Source organism: Falco biarmicus, chromosome 16 (assembly GCF_023638135.1).
Source record: "Falco biarmicus isolate bFalBia1 chromosome 16, bFalBia1.pri, whole genome shotgun sequence".
NCBI lineage: Eukaryota > Metazoa > Chordata > Aves > Falconiformes > Falconidae > Falco > Falco biarmicus.
In genome coordinates, this window is record NC_079303.1 from 6,205,377 (window position 1) to 6,228,291 (window position 22,915).

Here is a 22,915-nt window from a genome sequence, read left to right on the forward strand (position 1 = left end):
AATGTCCCTGCAGCCATGTCTGCCTCCCTTCCACTGCCAGCACCACATTAGTTCAACGGAGACAGGGGTTTTAAGCCCCTTTAGAAGCTGCACTGTGCAGGTTTTATGGCCCTGGTTCAAGCACAGGCTTAGCTACAAGGCAGTGTGTGACACCACCTCGCACTAGTAGTAAATGATATGGAGCCTACAAAAAACTCCACAAATCTAAAATAACACGGTGTTTGATTTTTTTATTAATCCTCAGCTGTCGGCAGCAAATAAACATACCCTGAGGTTACATGATGCTCACCACAGCCAGGATCCAGGCTGCAGAGCAGCTCTGAGCGCGGACATCCACACGCTGCTCTTCTGGCAAGTACACGTATTTGATTTGCAACTGGCCTACAAGGTCGGGGGCCCGAGATCATCAGAGGTCGGCCCTTGGTGCTCAGGGGCCTCTGGCAGGAGCCTCAGTGGGCCGTGCACACGGGGAGCCAGATGCCTCGCCTCACTTCCTGATGCGAGTGAGAAAGGCCAAAGAGTCTGAGTTCTACAAGGCAACTGCTGGAAGAGACACCACCTCGCTGGAAATGCAGAGTCCTACAAAGTCACTCTGTGCTCTGAAGGCTTCCTTCAGCTCCTCGCACCAGGCGTCCAGCACCTCCTTCAGCTCCATGCAGAGGCTCTCCGGGATGCTGAAGGAGTAGATCTGGACCCTGAGACCGTCCCTTATCCTGGGGCAGGAGGCCTGGACCGTGAACACCCTCAGCGGCGTCAGCGCCAGGCAGTTCTCGGTGTCTTCCTCCATAGAGAAGGCGTAGGCCGCCGGGTAGCCCAGCAGCACCCCAACGATGGTGCAGAGGTTCCAGCCCGCGGGGACAACTTCGCTGGAGGACACGGGGCCGGCGCTGGCGGCCTCAGCAGCCCCTAGGTGTGCCAGGAGGGTGGCAAGGTGGCCCCTGATGGCCTCGGCCTCCGCGGGGCCGCAGAGGGCCGGGCACCGCCGCCCCGCCGAGACATCCATGAAGGGCGCCGGGCGGGCACGCAGCACGGCCGCCAGCCTCCGCCGGGCCAGGCCCGGGTGCAGCACCAGGGCCGCGCCCTCCGCGCCCAGCAAGTGGAGGCGGCCCGGGGCCAGCCCGGCCTCCCTCAGCCGCGCCAGGTACCGCCGCAGCTCGGCGGGGCCCGCCGCGCCGCAGTCGTACAGCAAGGCCGGCTTCAGCCCCGCCGCCACCGCCAGCACCTCCCCGGCCAGCTGCAGGGCGCGGCCTGCCGGCAACCGCCGCCGGGCCCCGGCCCCCAGCTCCTCCCGCGCCGCCGCCACCAGCCGCGGCGCCGACAGGCCGCTGCCCGCCAGGGCCTCCGCCTCCGCCCCGGCCGCCGGGCCCATGGCCGCCCTGCGCCGACGGGAACGCACCGCCGGCCCCAGCGCTTCCGGGTCGGGCTCGGCGCTGGCGTGGGCGGTGGTCCGGGGCGGAGCGGCTGGGTCCCGCCCGGGAGGGACGCTCCGCCCCGGCTCCGACCCTGGTGTCGGTTCCGCCCGGGCCCCGGCGCCGGGCCCGCCAGGCAGGGCCGCTCCGCTCTGCCCCGGTGCGGGTCCCGCCCGGCAGGTCTGCGCCGCTTTGTCCCGGTCCCGCCCGGCAGGGCCGCTCCGCTCCGCCCGGGCCTAGGCCCTGGCCGAGCCGCCCGCCCTGGGCAGCTCCGGGCCCCTGCGGCCTCTGTGACAAGGCCAGCGCGGTGTGGGACCAGGCCGCTGCCACCACTTAAGCCAGAGCTTGGAGAAGCGACGAGGCACGGCGGGGCACAGCCCAGAGCCATCTCCCAGCTTCCAGAGCTGCACTATTAGCGAGCTTCTAGCATCAGGTGGCTTCTCAGACCATACAGAGCTGGGCTTTTTAAAGTATATATGTGTGTACACAGACATTTCTGTAAAATAAGCACACTGGAAGAAGTGTCAGCCTCCCAGCTGGCAGCTACAGACCAGTTAAAGAGAGAATAAAGCTAGACAAGATGTTCTTCTCCAGGCGGTTTTAATAGAGCACAGATCATTATTTTTTTCCCTCTAATGATCCAGTACTTATATACAATGTATCGATAGTGGATTAAAAAAATATTACAGAATTGAAAATCTAATTTATACATATCAATTGCTTAAGCAAACAGCTGAAAGCAGTGGTGGAGCCAGAGGACTTCTGTAATCCCCTGTTTTGAACACTTCCAAAACAAAAGCACCATAGACTGCTGAAATTTAATTAGATGACCAGATCTACAGCTTTTTATTCAGATTTAGGCAAGGCACTCGTTAGGAAATACTTTTCTGTATGTACAACCTAAGAAACCACAGGGCAAAGCCAAGCGCCTGTCACTGTGCTGGGAGCGGCTGCGCCATGTGCATGGCGGGGGCCTGCATGGGCCACCCCTCCTGATGGTTCTGCAGCAGCCGGTACAGCTGCTTCAGGTGAGCCACGATGTTGTCCTTGATGTCAGGAGTAGAGATCTGGAGTCGCACACTGCCACTGTCAAAGGAGCGTGTGAAGTCACCAGAAAACATTTCATAGATCATGCGGGCCACAACTGGAATGACCTGTTCAGGAAGAAGCCAGTTGTTTTAGCCTAACGGTCACGCAGTATATTCCTGTTATTTTGCAGGAATCCCCTGGATGCAGGGGACGGCTCCCACAAGAACCTAGAGCACATCACAGACTGATGCTATTCGGCGCACATAGCATTTGTATTTGCTGTGACAAAACCCACCAGCCTTACTGGGGTTTCCTGGTGTCAGTAACCACAACAGAAAAGAACAGGTCTCAGGTATCCGTGGGCACCAATCCAGGGCCAACGCACCAGCCCCAGCCTTGCTTCACAGTGTCACTTCTCAGCCTCAGTTCCTACCTGAACCACAATCAGCTTCCTCTCCCTGGGCTTTCCATCAGGCCATTCTTCTCCAAAACAGAAGTATATCTCGTATGGTGGCTGTTTCTCAATTTGTCCTTTCTGATGGGCAATCAGCTCTAGGAAGAAAAGCAGAATGCTGCAGAGTTGTCCTCTTTCCACTAGAAACACGTTGTATCATCTCCCACCCCCTTGTATCATCCCAGGTCTTACCTACACACCGTTCCTTGTCAGAGCCACCTCTTACACACAATTGTATGCACAACATTATGCTGTACATACGCAACTACAGTTTACTTCTTGCACCCAGAGGAGCTTTCTTTAAAATCAAGATCCTCCAATGTTTTGCAGAGCATTACATGAGTGTAAGTTCATTTTCTTCTGATGTGCACCTGCTCCATGGTCCGCTGGAGTCAGGGAAGTGCTGTCACACACACACGAGCAAACAGATTCGTGCATCCAGGCTGAGCCCCAGTGCAAACCACCCTTAACAACAGTGCCAAGTGCCCAGGCCAGTATCCCAAGCTATCTTCCAAAAGCAGAAGTTACCTACCGCTTAGAAAAGTTTCCAGACAGAAGAGTTTGACTTTCTTTTGCCTCTCGATCAAATTTGGTGTGGTGGAGGAAGGCGCACAGGGACCAGACCAGTACACCTTGCACTGGCAGAGGCGGACTGCATAGATGGCATGGCCACTGACCTCCAGGATCAGTCCCCTGTCCATAACATCCAGCAGCCGACTTGTGAAGATCTTCTGCCTTTCATTGGTGATTTGCTCTGTTCCTGGAAACTTTACTTGCTCCAAACTAATAGGCCCAAAGAGCTCTTCCTGGTCTGGCATAGGACCCAGCTCTCCATAGAAAAGTCTGCATCCCTGCGGGTTGCTTACAGTCGTCGTCGCTCCGGTCTCCTTTCCTCGATATTCAAACTTGATTTCTAGGTCTGTCACTGAGAGAGAAATTGTCAGGCTGGCTTTCCTGGACCTTTGCATGTGCTGCATCAGCAGCAGAGACACACCACAGAATTTATGTTACACCAGGGGATGTTTAAACTATACACAATTCTCCATGCTAACAAGCAAAGACCCACAGGTAAAAAGGAAAAAAAAAAAAAAAAAAAAAAAGTAGTCTTTTTTTAAAGTGTGATGATGGAAGCACTATAAATCCATATACATACTTGGCAGAGAGCTGATCCAGAGCTCAGGGCTGCTGAAGAAGTCATGCTGCAGTGCAGTTGGGGGCATTTCCATATCTAGAGGTTCATTCTTCGGCCACACAGCTTCAGGGCTGCAGTTTTCTGCACTGGCTGGAGCCATTGGAGAATCTACAAAAAGGAAACAGTTCTCCAATAAACCGAGATTTTATTTCAAGCACGCACCAATTTACAAGCAAATACCTTCACTAACACATTAGCCTACACCACCAACCATTGATATTAAGAAATGGAAACGTCTCTTGAATAGGGACATGCTGAGATTGATTCAGTTCTTCCTCCTCTTCATCATCAAGATCATTATCCTTTTCATCCCATGGAGCTGAGCCAGTGGAACCTGCAAACAAGCACGTTCTTGTGGGTAGTCAGTGTGTAACACTGCGATGCATTTCTTGAACAAGTAATGTAATCCTCACATTGGCTCTGCACAATACTGGGAATTTATTTGTGTATTTTCCAAATAAGTAAAAAAAGGGAAAATCTGATCTGTACAACATACTATTTTCAGTTTAATACATAACTGTGGAAAGCTAAGGATACAGGCAAACTGTTGCCAATATTGGACCGTTCAGCAGAAAACATGCAACCATGTACAGCTTTAATAATTTTAGTACAGGTACGATGTGGTTCAAAGTCCTCCTAGTTTAAGTACAACCGGGCTTACGCATGGCAGCTGCTTTCTGCTGCACGCACAGGCAGCTTGAGAGTTAATGCCACAGAGGGAAAGGAACTTGCGTTGGACAGATGCCTGCTCAGTAACCAGCCCTGTGTCAGCAAGGCCCTCACCTGGATTAATGATTGATCCCTGGGACTGCGGGATATCGCACACTTCATAAATTTTAATAGGATTCATGGGCACCTCCTTGGTGCCATCATACATCAAATTAAATTCCCGGCTTTTGTTAAGAGCACATCGAAGCTGGGCTTTCCACTTTGCAGGGTCTGGCTCATCGACTCCTTCCTGGTACTTTCCCGTTTCCACAGCCCATGCCTGGGGACAAAGTACACTGTGCTCAGTCCAGCCCTCTCAACAGAGCAGCTTTTATCAGAAATCAAATTTTCAGACAAATTCAATGTAAAATTCTTCTCTTGCAGAAGTCTTAACTATAGCTCTTCTGATAACAATTCCCACTTTAATAATTTTTCCCATTAAAAGAAAGGGGAGAAAAAGGATGTAAATCCAAATTTTCAAAACCATTAGCCATTCTGAATGTGCATCTTCATACAAGTTAAGAAAGTATAAATTGTACTGGATTGTGCACTGAGTTTTTCTAGGTGTCTCAGGTCCAAAACCAGAAGTCATTTTCGACAGTGAGCTTCACTCTGCACAGGAGGAAGGGGCTTGGTTAAAATGGAGTGGAAGAGCAGCCACAGACACCCAGCTGGCCCTCTCCCTCTCTCACCCCACAATCGGACTATTGGTCCAAGATCCCTCCAAGGCAGAGGTCAGAAATTCCTCCAAGGAGTGCAGGAGTTATAATGAATCCCTTGGGATGAGACTATTAGGGACTGCAGTGATGAGTACTAACAGTTTGTGGTGGACATCTCAAGATTTATCTAACAGTACTTAATGGTTTAGGATGTGGTAGCTGGCTTGTTCTTAGCAGCAAACCAAGCAGATGAAGTAAACAGCAGTAATCTTCCAGAGCCTAGGCAATCAGACATGGTCTGGCCTTTGGTGGTTGGAAAGAGTTAAAGAACTCAACACCGTCTCAGGCTGTGCCAAGTCTGGATCCAGGTGCACAAAGTGGCTTTTCTGAGGTCAAAGAAATAGGACAAAATGTGCCTGGAAAGAGCTACTGAGATGCCTGTCCAGCTCCTGAGCCAACAATTCAGCCCTTTGTCTCTGTTTAAGAACCATGATATATCCAAGCCTTCCCCTCCCTCACCTTGAAGATGGTGTTCTCCTCCTCGTGCTGCGGGCTGTGCCGAGTCGCATGCTTCCAGGGGATCTGAAACCGCTTTGCTTCTCGGTTTAGCCAGATGAGGCCAGGATACATACCGCTATCCACCTGGGCTACCAGCCACGGCTTCAAGCGAACTCTTCGCGGATGTAACGCCATCGTCTGCAAAAGACAGGGATAATACTAGACCAACTGCTAAAAGTTAGTTGAGACTCATATGCTTTAAAAAAAAAAAAGAAAGTAATTTAATGAAAAAGGACCCTATGCTGTGTTACTGCTATTGTTTGTTATGTTACTGCACACTGAAACGGCTCATTCAGATCCAGCTAGATGACTCTTCTGACAGGAGGCATTACAAACGCATCACTAAACGGGGAACATAACTGTTACAAGAACAACAACTCATTATTAAATATTCCAGGTAAGCAGAGACGGCGCATTATTTGTGTTAACTGGGTGCGCGGAGGGCGAGCCCCGATCAAACCTGAGCTGTGAAGGCTGCACAGGAGAGAAAGCCACAAACAAGCCACAGCAAGAACAGGCAGCAGAATTTCAAAAGCCTCCACGTACGCCTTAGCAAAGGGCCTATCTGATCCTGCTCTTCTCCGGTGTGTCACACCTGCATCGAGGAGGGAAAAACTAATGTGCCCCAGCTGAGGTAAAGGTGGAAGCATCAGGCTGAAGCGGAGGGGCCTGTTTTATCAGACAAGTGTGCCTCAGAGTCATTTTGTGACTTTTTCATGAATGCTCTGAATGCAGTACCATAATTCACAAACATTGCTGACCCATAATAACCAGGATGTTTATCCAGAAGGACAGTAACTGCAAGTCTGCCAGCACTTGTGCTAAAAATCAAGTGATGATGACTTAAGGTTTAGGTTTCTGGGTTTTTTTTAAAAAGTGCTGTAGTTAACTGATCAAACCTGTTGTTAAGTAGCCCTTTGTTGCTACTACATTTGCAGCCAACCAACAATATTTTTCTTGTGCAGAACAGATACAAAGCCAACAAACAAAATTAACGACTGTCCCTCTGCAAGAAGAGGGAGCATTTGGTATCTTTAGATGTTGGGAGGGAACTTTTATGCTACATGTGTGCTTAGAAGGTGTATCTCCCATATTCATTTGCAAATCTTGAAACAGATGTGAGAAATTAGAAATATTCCCATTAATAAAGCAGTGACAGGATAAGTAAAACCTTTGCCATAAGCCCTGAATACTGCTGTAGGAGTTGCAAAATGTGTCTAGTAGCAGAGATAGAGAAGATTAAAAAACCCTATCCAAGAACTAGTCTAGGAACAGATTTTATTTGTTCAAATACCTGCAGATCCCATTCAGTTGCAAGTGTTCATACAAAATTAATCTAACAAAACTTACTTTATCTGTTAAGCAAAGAAAAAGTTTAGATTCAATTGGAAATCATCTTTTAATAATAGTTGGAAAACGTGCTTCAGCAAGGACCTGCGCACGTTAGCAGACTGCTTCCCAGGAACTGCAAAGGATCAGAAAGCAACTGTCAAAATTATTTTTGTGTTTCTGAAGCTCTGCTGTATTAGTTATCCATGTTGAAAATGCTACCAGAATCAAACTTTCAGTAGTGTTTTTGCAAAGACACGAAGTCCAGGTTAATCCCAGACTTATAATTGAGACCAAAACCAGGTATCGATTTTCCTTGTAAAGGAAGAAAAGAAAAAAAAAAAAAAAAGTGACTTCTCATCATAATGAAGAAATCCTAACTAAAGCTTCTTTCCACAATCTCTTTTACACTTAACTTTCCAAGCAGTCCCCTCTTCTACTAACGTACTCTGTGTACAACACATTTGCCAGACCAGGAATAAATTCAAACCCACACACCAAGGAGGAAAATTCATGCCTCTCATCAACCAAAACAAATTCGGTCACATGGAAGGTGTGCTGGTGCTGCCATACGAGGTTTGAATTGTCCCTTGGATCACAGACAGGATCACAGACAGCATCTGTCAATACGTGACATTACAATGCTTTATGGCCTGTTATCACCACAGACTTGTTGACACAATAACCAAGAGCAAATCAACTTGAATCCCATTGCTCAGCTCAGACGGTGAGTCAGCCTCCTACAACCTTCAACTTCGATCCGGTGGGATCCATGAATGCCGGAGGCTGGTCCCACTCAGAGAGCTGCTAGGGTGAGCTCGGGGAATGTCATCACACCACGAGCTGGATTCGCCAAGGGAGCCTTGGCCCGCACTCAACACCCATCAGTGCACATACCCAGTTTGCTTCATTCCCACTCAAATTGGCTGGGGGGTGGCGGTGTAATTAGCACCCCCTCTGCTGCTAATGCATCTCTAGTCAGTAACGTAATTATTCCCTGCACCCCAGTTATTATAACTGAGACTTTTTCCATGGAGGCAAGATGATGACCCCAAGAACAACTCAAGCGAACTCGGGACTGAGCAGGCACGCTGCAGCCACCTCACCGAGTGGCCAAGGTCAGGGGCATCCCCGGTGACCGGCGGTGATTCTCGGGGCTCCAGCACGGTGCCAGCCAGGTTAACAAGACGCAGCACAGCAGGAAAAGGTGACCGGCAGCCTGTCTCAGGCTTCCTCCACAGATATTTTTCACCCTCCGCCTGGGTGCATGCAGTGCTCCTGCTCCACCCTGCTCAAGCCCCTAAAGGAGGATGGGGTCTTCTCCAGGTCCATTGCTGCGATGCCACAGACCTCATTCTGTGCTTGTTATCTTCGATTACATTATCCCACCTTTCATGGATATGTATGCGTTATTTTCAAAGACAAGCAGCTCAACCCTTATTAGCCTTCCTACAGAGAAACAGGCTGGGTTTTCATCCCAGTGTCTGACACTTACCTCCCCACAGCAGAACCTACAGCTCCCACGCTTTGGGGTTCCGTACATCACCTCTCCCGCGGCCCGCCGTGCTCCCTGCCCAGCGCCCCCAACCCCAGCCCGGCGCTGCAGGCTGGAAGGGGCCGGAGCCGTGAGCGGTAACGGGGGTCCTGGCGTGGGGTCCGAAAGCACCCGTGGGTGACCGGGGCGGGGGGGGGGGGGGGCGCAAATCTCACCCTCCCGTAACTTTAGGCCTGGGTTTACACCAACTTGAAAGACGTAGCCTTGGGCTAACCCGGCCCAAGCCGCGGGCGCGGAGCGGGAATGGAGCAATAAATCAGCATTTTCAGCGGGTTTCGCTCCCCCCGGCTGCCTGCGGACCCCCCGCCCCGCGCTGCGGCCCCGAGCCGCGCCCCCTCCCACGGACACCCGCCCGTCCCGCACGCCGGGGCCCCGCCGCCCCACGCGTCTCCCAGCGCCCCCCCCAGCCCCACGGAGGACGCACCACCGCCGGGCGGGGCCGGTCCCCACCGAGCACCGCGACCCCACAGCAACTCACCGCTCCGGCGAGCAGGGGGCCGACTCCTCGGGTGGGGGGGGTGTTCCGTGCCGCCCAGCGGGGCCCACGCGTGGGCGCAGCGGCGGGGAGCGGGGCCGCGACTCTCACCGCCCGCCCTCACCTGCCCAGGTGCGCCGGGCGCAGCCGCGCCGCCCGCCCCGCCCCGCCCCGCCGCTCGCCCCGCCCCACCCCGCCGCTCGCCCCGCCCCTCGCCCCGCCCCGCCCCGCCCGCCCCCTGCGCAGCGCTGGGGCCGGGGGTCGCGGCTCGAAGGGTGCTTGGCCCAGCGCGGAGCGAAGAGCAAACGCTCAAGTCGGCTGGGACCGGCGGGGTTGCCTCAGGAAAGGGTTAAAGCTCCCTTCGTGCCGCCAGCCCCACCTGCGGCTGCGGGGGGGCTCCGCGGCGTGGCCCCTCGGCCGGGCTGCAGCCCCCTACCGCCGTCCGCAGGTCTCATTGCTTTTTCTCGTAGGTGGAGAGCCGTGACTCAGCGGTGAATCTTGGTTTCAAGAGATCATACGATACTTTACTGTTCGGTTTCAATGAGCCGGAAAAAGCCAGTGGGAATTTCCCTTCTTCCCATCATGAACATTAGGGATGGTGCTGCGTCCCCGTTTGGGAGATGCTGACTCGCATCCGAAGCTCAATCCTGTGCTAAGGCTTCGGAACTATACAACATCTTGAAAATCTTCACCCACAAAGACAACGTTAATTCGGCATTTTTCTTGGAAAGTTTGCCTTGCAAGGTGCCAGGTGCAAGGCAGATACTTCAAGCTTCATTCATCACTGAAATACAGCTGCCCCGCGGTAACGCTTTACCAGGAGTTTGCATGTAGTAAAATCTTTCTGGCAATAAGCAAAAGGCAGTAGGTGACACTCTAAGGTTACCCTTTTTGGGGTAGCACGGCCATGGTGGGCTTTAGCTGCATTTGCTCAGTTATACCGGACCATTTTTACATGCAAAACAAGGAGCAGGAGCTCCTCTAATAGCTTCTACCACATCATTGTTCCTGCTGTATAAAAACATGCAACGGTCCAGCCAATTCGGTGAGCAACTGGGAAGAGACACAGAGCTGTTGGGCTGAGCTTCTGGCCAAAGTATGAGGGATCTTTGATCTCTCAGATGGGTCAGCACAAAAGTTGCCGCTCATCCTCCCTGCATTCCTGCTGTCTGTGGGTAAATTTAAGGATGCTTCAGGTTTGCTTTCTTTGTGGTCTGGTGCTCGGGGAGCGCTGGAAGCAGACACCAGCAGTGATGCTGCACACTCACCCACATGCCTTGGGCTGTCAGAGAGCTGGGACCAGCCCTGGGCACAGCTTTGCTCTTTCTTGGCCTGCTGTAAGGTCACTTGAGATTGCCCAAGCCGCCGAGAGGGGTCTTAGGGCAGGTCAGGGCTGGAGTATTTAAAATAATGGAGCAATGTGGCAAAACAAGGCGAGAGCTGCTCTGGCGTGGGCGAATGAGCTCGCCTTGCCTCCAGTTTCACTAAGTTGGTCCTTTCAGGCCGGGCAGCTGCGTCCACCTGCACCCTGCAGCCTTTGTTACAGCCTCCACTGCCTCCACCGAGTGGTAACGCAGATGCCAAACAAATGAGTCTTCCCAGCTCTCTGCAGGGTTTGGTGGTTTTTTTTTTCTTGAGTTTCTACCAGCCTCTGCCGAAGCATGTGGCAGCGTGTTGGGTTAGTGAACTGACGGGAAGTAAGTTGTCTTTTTCCATGCTCTTGGCTGTGAAACTCTGCAGCTTTTGAGCTGTATAGGTGATAATCTAGGGATGGCTCGCTAGGCAGGACATGTAATCAGATGTTACCTTTTGCAGCTGATCATCCAAAGTGTTCACTCTGAAGTATAAAGGATTGATCCTAACCCTTCAGGCAGCCAAATAGCACCAACCTCTTTATTGCAGTGTTTTCTAGGAAGCATTCTATTTCTTTTTAGTTCTGCCTGCTTATGTTTACCTGTATCTGCATCTTGTTTCCAAATCAAATGAAGAAATCCTTTGGCTGATAAACAATACTTCATAAAGTGACATCATGCTGGCTGAGAGACAGCAGCTCTTTCAGTACAGTCTGCAGAGAACACACTTGGGACAATGAGAGTATAGGCAGAGGAATTTTCATACCAGGAGCTATAGGATTTACTCTATTTCAGTGCCAAATTAACATCAGTACTTTTATCAACATGATTGTATGTCATGATACCTGCAATAGCAGGGGCTAGGCTTTGTAACCCAGGTCTCTCACGGCCCTTTGTTCCTCCTGGAAAAGGCAGTAGTCATCAAAACAAAGGGGAACCATTTTCTCTCCTGGGAACAGATCACTAAGTTCCCATAAGGCAAAACAAAATTATGCAATGAGGCAAGACAATGTCCTGGGCATGTGGAGTCTTGCTGCTCTCGGCACTCACATTCCAGCGTGCAGCTTCGGTGCAGGAGGGCAGCACAAAATGGTGGAAGGCTTCACACCAGCGCGTGCAAAACTCCCCACTGCGCCCCAGGCAAAAGCACGATGAGCCCTCTGCACCCCTGTCCCGGCAGCAGCACCTCTGCTGCTTTAAAGAAAACCCGTGCCCTCACCTGATGCTAGCAGAGATGATTCAAGAAATAGGGTTGAAGGAAAAAGCTATTTCTTTACATGGTATATGGTAACTGAGCATGGGGAAACGGAGAATGCAACAGAAGTATCGTATAAGTACCACTGACTGTGGCTGCTAAAGACTTCTTTCGCGTAGGTCTAGCGAAGAGACAAATGCTGGGGGACAGATCCCATATAACTTTTTTGGACGAGCCAGACCTCAAGCTGCTCTGCTGCAGACAAGTGATCCTGGAGCCAGGGGCTAAAGCATCTACAAAAGGACGGGCTGAGTTTACTAATTGTGTTGCATTCTTCTAGGCACAAAGATATGCAAACGGGATTCCTCTACATTATTAGGTTAAAATACACCATTTTGTTGAAAGAGAGCAGTTTTAACCTTTTTAGCAACCCCTCTGGTCCTTGCCACCCATCTTCATCTTGCTGCTGTACTGCTTGTAGCCTCTTCTTGCTTAAGACTCTTAAGAGCGAAGCCATGCATTGCCTGGGTACCCTTATGCACAGAAGTACAAAGTTATACCATACTGCCGCAAATCTGTATGTACATGTAGTACCTCTGATGGGTTACTTACAGGTATGAGTAGATTCAGAGCAAACCCTGTTCTTACAGGAGGATATGAATTGCTGCACTGTTCTGTAGTATCAAATTTTAGACTGATTCCTAGCCAGTGTTTTTCCACCTGAGAAACTCTTCTATTCTAAAGTAGCAGGGGGAAAAAAAGAAATCCAAAAAAAGTGAACAGTTTAAATCCTTCTGGGCCTTAGCACTGCTATAATAGGGAATCTATTGTTTCCTATCAATACTACCCCAATCCTCTTAAAAGAGGAATCCCACCTGGATGCCGGGCTGGCTCAAACACGTTTATACCTACAGGTCATTGCTTTCTGGCTGACACAAATAATGGCTGGATGCAGAACACAGCGTGTGATACGGATGAAAGCTGGTGGCTCCAGTAAGGAAAGGAAAGAAGAGCAGGAGGCTGCACGGAGCGAGGGGGGGCTTGATCTCTGGCTGCGGGTGGCTGTGAGCTGTGCTGCCAGGCTGGGGGGAGCGGCTGCAGGACAGAAAGAGGCTGGGGTGGTTGTATGTTGTACCTGCAATAGAAGTGGTAAGAGTAAGCAGGAAGTGTATTTCAGCAGATAAAAGCACAAGAGAGGGAAGGGGAAAAGGAAAAGTCCATACTTAATAAAATATCAGGCAATAAAATGTTCCTGTTGCTCCTGGGAGTTTTAAGAATGAATTGTGAAATGAGAGAAATGTGCATATTTGTCTGTGTGTATTTACTGGTTCTCCTGATCTGTACAGAGTGAAGCCTATAGTAGGTATTCAATTAACTTTATGCATTAGCAGCTTTTTTTCATGTGAGCCGTGTTACTTGATTTGTCTTATTTTTTTTAGGGTTTGCTTTCTGCAATTGTTGTTTGTTACTCCGTCCTATTTCACTGAAACATTGGGTATCCCCCACAAGCAGGTGATACATGCTGGTATCAAAAAAACTAATGTTAGGGAAGTTTGCTTACAATCCCTTTTTGTTTTCTAGAAATACTACAGTAAAGTGAATGGGGTTATAAGTCATGTGTAAAGGGAAGACTGGCTCCCATTTTCTTTGTTATGAAGGCATTAAAGTGCTGGAGGACCCTGAGCCTCTGGGATCTGCTCCTAAATAGGGCACAGCTCAGAACACCTGAAGGTCTCTTACTCATGGGTGAGAATCTCCTAATGATCTTAGCTATTTTTATACATGCCCGATGCCACATGTTATACTGCCCTAATGCAGAGAAGCAATTCTACAATCACCAAGCGAGCACACAAGACCGTGGTGGTGAAAACTGCAGGAGAGAAAGAGGAAGAAGAAAGTAAAACACACACAAAAAGGTGAAATAGCAAGACACAATATTGGCATCAAATAAAGGAACAAGACAGGGAGAAGAAAAAGAACAAAAAAACCTAAAGGTGATAAAAGGACCGTACAAGCAAAGGACTTTGGCAGCGTTTTCCTTTTGCTCCTTCTTTTTTTAATTTTGCTTTACGGAGCAAAATGGGACAGCAGTTCACCAACGCCGAAGGGGAGCAGACGGAGATTGATGTTGCAGAACTGCAGGAATGGTATAAGAAATTTGTGGTTGAATGTCCTAGTGGGACCCTCTTCATGCACGAATTCAAGCGGTTCTTCGGGGTCCAGGATAACCGTGAAGCAGCAGAGTATATTGAAAACATGTTCAGAGCTTTTGATAAGAACGGGGTAAGTGGTGAAGGGTTTTTACAATTATTTGTCTCATAGTTTGCACATTTTCTGTAAATTGGGTGTGGTTTGGCGCAGTTCTCACCATTGTTGCCATGCTTCATGAGACTAAGGCAAGGGGGATGGATCTGCTGGGGCAGAAGGAGCACGTGCTGCACTACTGTGTGGGCTGGTATGGATTTACCTTCTCATAGGTCTGTACGCAAATTAAAGACAGAATGTACCCTTAAGGGACTAAGGAGGGATTAAAAGGTTGACATTTAGGCAGTTACATTTTGAGACTGTATTGTTGAAAGGTCCTCAAATAGCCAAAGTTGCTACATGGAAAAAAATATCTATCTGTTATGATAAAGAGGGAATTATAGTGGAGAAAAGTCCTATTCAGGCTTGCTATACATTGAAGGAAGCATATATACAGTATGAATAGGTGGCAGGTAACAAAATATTGATTTTAGCTGATCAAAAGCAAAGGAATGCTGAACAATTCAGACATTCTGGTTTTGATTCCCTTTGCTGTATTTGTCATTAGACACCTGGGAAAAGTGGGCTTTCTGGTTTAGTAGCAGTTCATGCATACCCCTGTGCTGCTGCAAAAGCCAGCGTGATACTAGCCTGCGATATTTTAGATACTCAAAAGAAATGTGATACAGTTGCCTTTCTCATCTTGAAATGGCTAAGCAACGGTGGCCGAACAGTTCAGGTTTGGTTGTTTTTTTTTTTCCTGAAGGTCTTGATCATATTCAAAATACAGGGTTATTTGTTGCTGTGTATCAAGATGGGAAAAGAGGAGACAAGTCTGTCATCTCGGATATACCAATTTCCCTTAAGCTTCCTTTAAAACAAGAGGCAAAGTCACACTGAGGTAACAACAAAAGTAATTTTTTGGGAAAGGATAAAGAAGCTATGGAAGGCATGGGCAGGTCAGACTTGTCTCAGAATCTGAAGCTGGCAAAACCCAAATTCCTGCAAAAACCTCGAAGTCCAGGTCCAAATTCAGTTCTGAAAGCTGTTCAGAAAGGGTTGCAGAGCAAATGGTACACATAAAAAGCAAAGTCCCGTTCCTAGTTTATAGGGTTGCCTAGTAAGGCTGAAAATCTGTTTTCAAGGGATGCTGGTACTTGCATTTATTAGGAATGCTAAATTAGTCCTGGGTTCATGCTTTTGCTTAAATATGTCCATGGTATATAATCAGTTGAGCAGGACTCAACAGTCTAAAGGATCATTAGGAATATGGTAAGAAAACAAACAATTCTCTGTTTGCCTTGTTATGCTTGCTGGCCTCCACAGCCCAGGAGCAGCAGTTTTCACTTGCGGAGTAAGTAACTGGCGGAGGTTTTGGTGCCCCCAGCAGAGCCTGCGGGGGGGGATGAACAGCCCAGATCCTCCAGAGGGTTCTGTTAACTGGGTGGGAAGGCTGAGCGGGGGTACGGGGATGAGGACGGGGCTGAGCCCTGGGGTGCTGCTGATCTGCATGCCGGCCATCTGCTGGAGGCTGCCGAGGAGCCCTGCTTCCCCGCCACCTCTGGGTTTTGAGGAGGATGAGCACTCGATGTGAAGCTTTTATTGTGGGTATCATTGTTGCTCCATCCTGAACGGTGACCTTTCATTGTCATAGTCTTGCTCTGGTGACTCAAGATCAAACGAGAGGCAAGGATGGAAGGAAGGGGTCATGGCTGGGTGTCGGTCTCAGCAATGAAGCAGCTGTGGTCATTGAGAACATTGAGAAGGGCAATCCCTTCCCAAAAAGTCAACACCTCCTGCACTGGTCCTCATCCGCCTCCCCATCCTCCATGTAATCTGTCTTGTCTTGGGGTGTTTAAATTGCTCACTCCTGGGGTCCTGGTGGGTGTCCCCCCTTATTGCACTGCAGGAGGATTGCTTTGCTCTCCACTGTCACGCTCCTCATGGCTCATCCTGGGTGCGGAGGGGTACGGCTGTGCTTGCTGATGGCCTGGGCTGGCACAACTCTTCTGCAAAGTGATTATATAAATAAATAGCTGTCCCAGGGGTTATCTTTTTGGCAGTTTTTCTCCAGGTTTTGTAAGCAGTTTTCTATCAGCCATACCCAGTTAAGTGTCATTCAGCTGCTGCTTTTCTGTTTCGACAGGATAATACCATCGATTTCCTGGAATATGTAGCGGCCTTGAATCTTGTTTTACGAGGAAAACTGGAACACAAGCTGAGGTGGACATTCAAAGTATATGACAAGGATGGGAACGGTTGCATAGATAAACCTGAGCTGCTGGAAATTGTTGAGGTAAGTAGGCATTGCCTAATCACTTTTTTTTAAGCAATCGCTGTTCTTTGGCAATGTAATGATGTTATATGGGTTTGGTGATAATTAGGTTTCAAGGCAGCTGTGGGGAGTGATGAAGTGAAAATGCCTGACCTTGGTGAAAGGGTTCAGTGGTTTGGAGCCCGATGGTGTGGCTGAGGGATCACTTATACCCCCTGTGGCCAGCCTGGCCCCTGCTGCTGCTGAAGCTGTCCAGAAGTGCAGCACCTGGGTGCTGTAGTGGAGCTCCTGTGTCTCTGCACTGCCTTCCCGTTCCACCTTCCTACAGCAAGATGCGTGGCACTGGCCAGTGGAAGAGGGTTTCGCCCCGTGTCCCTTACAGGAGCCAAGTTTCCTGCCCAAGGAGCTGCTGAGAATGCACTGAGGGCACAAATTAGTACAGAAACCGCTTCTGTAATTGTTCCTTTCTGGGTTTCTGCCGTGTTCTGTGCTTAGCTTTGAAGCACAGTTTAGTGACTGTGTGAGGGTGGGGGGGAGGCACGGGGCTTAGCAGACAGCCAGACACAGGGCACCTGGGTGTCACTGTAGGTGAATACCCTGGCGATGGTGCTGGATCACCCCTGCACCACAGGTGCTGTTACCCTCACACAGCAGTGCTTGTGAGGCTTAATGCTTATCAAACGTTGTAGGATCTTGGGTGAAATGCAATGTCAAGGACACAGCAGAAAGGGCCTGCTTTCCACAGATTCCTTTTTCACAGACTGGGAAGTCTGACCAGCCTGTTACCTGCAGCAGCAGCAGCGGTGTGGGAGCATCTGGGGAAGCTCAATTATAGTTTTGAGGTCAGCAAGGAATTGGCCGGAGCTGTGTTAGGCCCTTGCTAATCCCCTTTCTGGGCAGACTTCAGACAAAACCTGTCAGCCTAAGGAGTAAAGTTAATAATGAACAGGTGGTTGTCATGGGAGGAATAGATAAAATCTTCCCCTTTCCAGTGACAAAGTGGAACAGAAACTATGGTTCAAAATATGTGCTAATACAGGTTTGATCTTGCAGCTGGGCCACAAGTTCCCTGGGAGAGAGGGCTGGGTAAGTCCAGATGTGCCTGGCCTCAGATGTTAGGGAAAAAATCACTCTCAAATGTCAGATGATTTTCCCGGTTTTTGAAACTCTCTTTGCAAAGGAACCCTGAGGTCTCACCAATATGCGTAGGGAAAACAGGAGGACAGCAGCTTCAAAGAGCAAATGAAATAATCTGCGGTGTGTGTGAGCGTAAGGTTGGAGGTTTCATTACAGGTCTGAGGCTGCTGAGTGGCAGACCTTTCTAGAAAGGTTAAAACCGCAGCCAGTGTGAGAGACCTTTACGCTATTGGGAAGATAATGGAGTTCACTGCTTCTCATTTTCCAGCCCTTCTCTTAATCTGTGGACTTCTTTTCAGTCTATCTACAAGCTGAAGAAAGTGTGTCGGTCAGAGGTGGAGGAGAGGACCCCGTTGCTCACGCCAGAGGAGGTGGTGGACAGGATATTTCAGTTAGTGGATGAGAACGGGGATGGTAAGTGACTGATGGCTCAGATCGCATTCATGCGTAGTGAGGAGTTATCTGTGCTGGGCAGGCTAGCTTTAATCACGGCTATCTGTCGAGAAGTCACTCAGCATTGTTAGTCATGTTAGACACGTTGGGTTTGGTTCTGGTCTGTTTGTTAGAATCAAGAGAAACTTGGTGCTGCAGGACGAAATAGTTTTCATTGTTATTTTAATGTAAAGTGCAGAGGGGTCACTGTTCTGTCGGGATTTTGCCACACCGTTCTCGTCCTCTGAAAGCCCCAGTAGCCAGAGCACTGGTCCCAGGCCCAGCACAACTAGCCTGAGCAAAGACAGTGGCTCCAGTTGAACTGGAGCATGCAGGATCAGACTTGCAATCGTCCTGGAGGAGCATGTGCAAGCTACTGCCCCATTCCATGTTAGCCCACGGGACGGGGCAGGTGTGAATGCGTTGGGTTACAGCGCGGTGGTTTGTCTTGCAGCTAGCTGGCCTTCCCCTACATGGGGAAATGAAGCCTGACTTTTGTCTTACTAGCATATTTTCTGAAACTCAGATGGCTTTTACTTCTTGCCACCTTCTTATCTGTCATGTTTTGTCTTCCCATCCTGTGTCCTCCTCATCTCACCCACAGGGCAGTTATCTCTTGATGAGTTCATTGATGGGGCCAGGAAAGATAAGTGGGTGATGAAGATGTTGCAAATGGATGTAAACCCTGGGGGATGGATCTCTGAGCAGAGAAGAAAGAGTGCTTTGTTTTGAGAAAATTGGGGTTTGATACAGCTGAAAACCCGATGCTGACTACAACTGTGGCTCTCTTACTCTAGGGTGGTAGTGGCTTTCCTTTTTATTACAATCTCAGCACCCAGATGAAAACTTCAGTGGTTTAAGAAGCCATATCTCAATCTAAAACCCATGTGCTTCATACTGCTGGTACCCAGAGACTATTTTTGGCCCATGAATAACTATTTCTGTGTACACAATACCATGTTTGCCAGCTCTGGTTTTTGGTTACACCCCAAGGAACAAACTTATTGTGGCTTCCTGCAGTGGATCCTGGGCAGGGTTTTATTCTGATGACAGGCTGGATGGGGAAGTGAGAAATCCTGACACAGTGGTACTGTCTCCAGTGCGGACTAGTTGCATCACTCATGCCTGCAGAGATACAAACAACATCAAACCCAAAGAGACACCAGAAGAGGTGCTCTGGCAGCCTTTATGCATGTTTAGTAGACTACACTAACGTAAAATTATTGAACACTAGCATATCACTATCAAAAATGAGAATTGGATTATAAGCGATAGCCAAAACAATAGACAGAGCTGAGGAAAACCTAATGTTTGGGCTGGACAGGTGGAGCAGGAACTCCTTGCATCTCCCCCGTGTGAACCGGAGTTTGTTCCTTGTACCTGTTCAGAGACCTGGGTTTCTGTGGGGCTGGAAAAATGCAATTTCCAAACAGTGAGCAGCAGTGGAAACTGTACTTCTTGACAGTCACATTCAGAGGACAGATTTGCACAAGTGTGATTCTGCTCCTTTTTGGAGCCCCTGTTTCTTACTGAACCATCACTCTAGAACAGCTTTTCCTGCCCTGTGGAGACTGAATGAGCTCCAGGAGCTCCAGGACCGTCACTGCACTGGGAGGAATTTTGTGTGGAAGGGGAGAGAAGGGAAGAGCAGGGTTTTGCTCGGCGGTGCCTCTGTAACAAGAGGACTAGCACTGCTTTATCGGCAGGACCACAGGCTGGAACAAGTGACAGAAAATCTGAGGGAGTTACGGCAGTAGTACAGTGGTTTTACACTGGACTTAATTTAGCCACCAACTATAGATATAAAATTTGCACAGGTTCTAGGCTGAGCTCTGCTATTCTAATCCACATTCCTACATATATACGTGTATCTGGAAAGAGATTTTGTGTTGAACCAACATTTTGGCTCACCTTTATTAAATGTATTGGCTTATTTGCAAGAAAAATTTCCCCAGGGAAGTAACATGAGATTGTTTTATTTTAATTTTCCCATGGGACCAGGGGGCCAGGTCATGCCCATGAAAAGATTTGCAATCCTTTTTTTGTGGCCTTTAATTATGACTGCAGTATCTTTCATTAGTTCATTAGTTTGCTGGTTTGTGGTCTCATCAATTTGACCGATGTTCAAATTCAGGAACTAGAGGAAGTATTCAGGATAAGGCACAATCAGTGCTAGAGTTCAAATGCATATACATTTCGACTTCTAAATAACCTTTCTAAGAGTTCTCTGTAAATACACACTAGCTTGTGACATGCTTACTTATAGGAACTGATTAGACTCCTGGTTCATGCTGTAAGGCAGCTGTTTAAAGCTCGTTTAATTCAATAGTTTATCAGCCAGAGATCAGAAAGAAAAATCTTAACTTCTGAATTGGGGCCCTGGAAGAAAATATTCACTTTACTGATTTTTTTCCAACTTGTGGACAAATGTTTTCATGGGAGGATACAAGTATCTAATTCCTTAAATTTCAGCATCTCAACCAACATTAACACGCTCTGCTTCTCACACAGTTGTTAAGTGGATGTTTAGTTCCTACAGCTGCACGCTGCAGGTTTGCTTCAGTGCTTGAAATTCTCTTGTTCTGTTCAGCTGGTCAGATCAGGCGGGGAAGGAGCTGGCTGGCCCCCCCACGCCGGCAGTCCTCTGCTGCGGTGGTAGAGGGCATCCTAACACTGAGCACTTGGGCAGTTGGCAGAAATTTTGTAACCATGAATTTAATAAAGAATCATTTATTACAATTCTGCTTTGTAGTATTTATTTTTCACTTTGAAGGTGAAGACCTGTGTGAGCACCTGAGTGTCTGACCAAAACTGTAGCCTTTAAGACTTAGGTAAATGAATTAAAGGGAGTTGTGAGGTGTGACAGCTAACCTGGATGAGACAAGTGTAAGGCAGAGATGCTGCTGCTGTTGTGGATGCAGAGTCAGAAAGGAGTCTTTCTGGTTAACTTACGTGTAATGACAACAAAAAAGGTAAGTGTAGAGTTAAAAATAATTTCTCTGGATGCATACAATGAAGTGAGCTGGCAGCGCTGCAGTCACGTGGCCCCTGTTTTAACCCTGCTGGGGCTGAAATGGGAACCTTGAAGAATTTAGGGCTCCAAGTGTTGGACTTGGCAGCCAGGTGGTTCCACATCCCCTGGCCTGGGCAGACCTAGGATGGCAGCGGTGCACACGGCCGGTAACGCTTGTGTGAGTGCTGGCATAACCCAGTGGAAAATTGTTCCTCTTATCGAATGCATAATCTTTTGTCAAGAAATCACAAAGTGCTTTAGTCTTAGTCCTATTTTTAAATCCATAGGTATAAACACTTTGATCTCTTCCCAAACTCAGTTCAACATTCACATCAAGCTGTTTGCCAGGCATTTTGCATAATCCATTTTCCAGACTTACAGGCCAGCTAGAATTGGATTTGACTGATCGGATTTCTTTTTGGTCTAAACTGGGAAACAGGATGGTTTGGAAAAGGCAAATGCTGTGTGATTTTTCTGAGCTTCTACCATCTGCTCTGATGTTTGATGCCCCTGAGGTTGGGTAGGATTGAAGGTGAAACAAACGGGTTAGAAAGCTGAAGGTGAGGCTGTTGTTGAAGGGGGCTGATGGGGAGAGGCACCAGGGAAAAGGAGCCAGGGGGGTATCGCATCCTAAAATACTACAGAAGGTGCATTCCTGGGGAAAGTGCTGAGCAGCAAAATGATGAGGCTGAGAAAAAGAGAGGATAATTACATTGAACTTGATGCTTAGCCATATTCTTCATTTGTCTATACACTTGATGTTCTGAGAGGGGATGTTCGCCCATGGGTAGCTGGAGTTTGGTGGCTGCCCAGAGGAAAGATTTGTGTCCAGGTCATTCCCAAAGCACCCGTGTGCAGCCTCCCCTTGAAGACATCGTGCTGAAAAACAGAGTGGCCAGGCAGGGGCTTACACATCCCCATGCTGATTGCTATGGGGACTTTTTGTGGTCTTGCCGCACTGTCATTTTCTCCCAGCACCCATGCTCAGCTCTGGCAGTATGGGGAAACCTTTCGTTCCTCCTCCTCTTCAAAGGAAAGTGCACCTCAGGAGTTTAGGAAGTATCTCGAGCGTATTACCCTGCTGAGATAAATGGCATGGTGAAAAACCGAAAGCTTTTAGTGTAGCTGTAACTCTTAACAAACCTGGCACCAGAGACTTGTCCCAGGTCATGGCAAAGGGGTGCAGAGGTGGGACCTGCTGTGCAGCCCTGCCAGCCCCTCACCACGGCAGCTCCCAAAAAAAGCCTCTCCCATGCTCACCAGAGGGGCTGTGCTGCCTCATCACCAGGGATATTGTCACAAGAGTGAGCAGTGCGTCTGTGCTGGCACCCAAACAGCCACCACTAGTTTGAAATAATTATGCCTGAGTTAGGGCAAAGAGAGTCACAATATTAGTTTTTAATTATTTTTAATTTGCTTTCTTAGAGGCTGAAATAACATCCTTTGGAGAGAGACGCTGAGGTTTGAAAGGTGCCTTCGGCCAGCCAGCAGTTCTGAGACAGCCCTTTTAGAATAACTTTGTCTTTATAAATAGAAATCGGGCTTGTCAGGGCTGCTTCTCGCAGCTTCTGGGGCACGCAGAGGAGAGAGCTGAAGGAAGCACGGGCAGGACTGACCGTGTCTCTCAAGCTCCCTCCTCGCTGCTGTTGTAAAGACAAAGTGCGGTAACTTTTGTGCCCGTCTTTTGAGGGGGAATTAATGTTGTTGCAAGAAGTATTGCACCCTGAGTAAACAGCTCAGCCTGGCTCTAACAAGACAATTGCAGCCTGTTCTTTCTTGCACTGGTGTAAGCGGAGTGGCTGGACAAGCTGGCCCATCAAAGGGTTCCTCTCTGTGACCCGTGGTTTGTGCGCCCACCCAGCACCACCGGAGCCCGAACCGGGCTGTCAGGGGCCGTGG

The 22,915-nt window shown here is 49.0% G+C and overlaps 3 protein-coding genes across 3 annotated transcripts; 1 reads left to right on the forward strand and 2 right to left on the reverse strand.

The window, feature by feature from the left end:
• Nucleotides 1-215: 215 nt before the first annotated feature.
• C16H1orf74 (chromosome 16 C1orf74 homolog) lies at nt 216-1,538 on the reverse strand. The gene has a single exon (XM_056361528.1). The coding sequence runs from the start codon at nt 1,367-1,369 to the stop codon at nt 530-532; it is 840 nt and encodes a 279-aa protein (XP_056217503.1). The 5' UTR covers nt 1,370-1,538; the 3' UTR covers nt 216-529.
• Nucleotides 1,539-1,992: 454 nt separating this feature from the next.
• On the reverse strand, nt 1,993-9,528 carry IRF6 (interferon regulatory factor 6). Its single transcript, XM_056361524.1, has 8 exons — nt 9,372-9,528; nt 5,971-6,147; nt 4,868-5,072; nt 4,296-4,418; nt 4,046-4,192; nt 3,425-3,817; nt 2,872-2,990; nt 1,993-2,563 (listed from the first exon to the last, which is right to left on the reverse strand). Exons 2-8 carry the CDS (start codon nt 6,142-6,144, stop codon nt 2,342-2,344), a joined length of 1,383 nt encoding a protein of 460 aa, XP_056217499.1. The 5' UTR covers nt 6,145-6,147; nt 9,372-9,528; the 3' UTR covers nt 1,993-2,341.
• A 4,192-nt stretch (nt 9,529-13,720) lies between these two features.
• GUCA1B (guanylate cyclase activator 1B) lies at nt 13,721-20,742 on the forward strand. Its single transcript, XM_056361977.1, has 4 exons — nt 13,721-14,198; nt 16,306-16,455; nt 17,871-17,985; nt 18,608-20,742. The coding sequence occupies exons 1-4, from the start codon at nt 13,995-13,997 to the stop codon at nt 18,733-18,735; spliced, it is 597 nt and encodes a 198-aa protein (XP_056217952.1). The 5' UTR covers nt 13,721-13,994; the 3' UTR covers nt 18,736-20,742.
• Nucleotides 20,743-22,915: the final 2,173 nt, after the last annotated feature.

Bases quoted from the DNA above. Each gene is read 5' to 3' on its own strand.
- C16H1orf74 (XM_056361528.1), bottom strand. From the start codon at position 1,369: ATGGGCCCGGCGGCCGGGGCGGAGGCGGAGGCCCTGGCGGGCAGCGGC.
- IRF6 (XM_056361524.1), bottom strand. From the start codon at position 6,144: ATGGCGTTACATCCGCGAAGAGTTCGCTTGAAGCCGTGGCTGGTAGCC. The intron at 4,419-4,867 runs GTGAGGGCCTTG...GCTTGTTTGCAG, and splicing joins GGGATCAATCATTAATCCAG to GTTCCACTGGCTCAGCTCCA. The intron at 3,818-4,045 runs GTATGTATATGG...TTTCTCTCTCAG, and splicing joins CTGGATCAGCTCTCTGCCAA to TGACAGACCTAGAAATCAAG.
- GUCA1B (XM_056361977.1), top strand. From the start codon at position 13,995: ATGGGACAGCAGTTCACCAACGCCGAAGGGGAGCAGACGGAGATTGAT. The intron at 14,199-16,305 runs GTAAGTGGTGAA...CTGTTTCGACAG, and splicing joins GAGCTTTTGATAAGAACGGG to GATAATACCATCGATTTCCT. The intron at 17,986-18,607 runs GTAAGTGACTGA...TCTCACCCACAG, and splicing joins AGTGGATGAGAACGGGGATG to GGCAGTTATCTCTTGATGAG.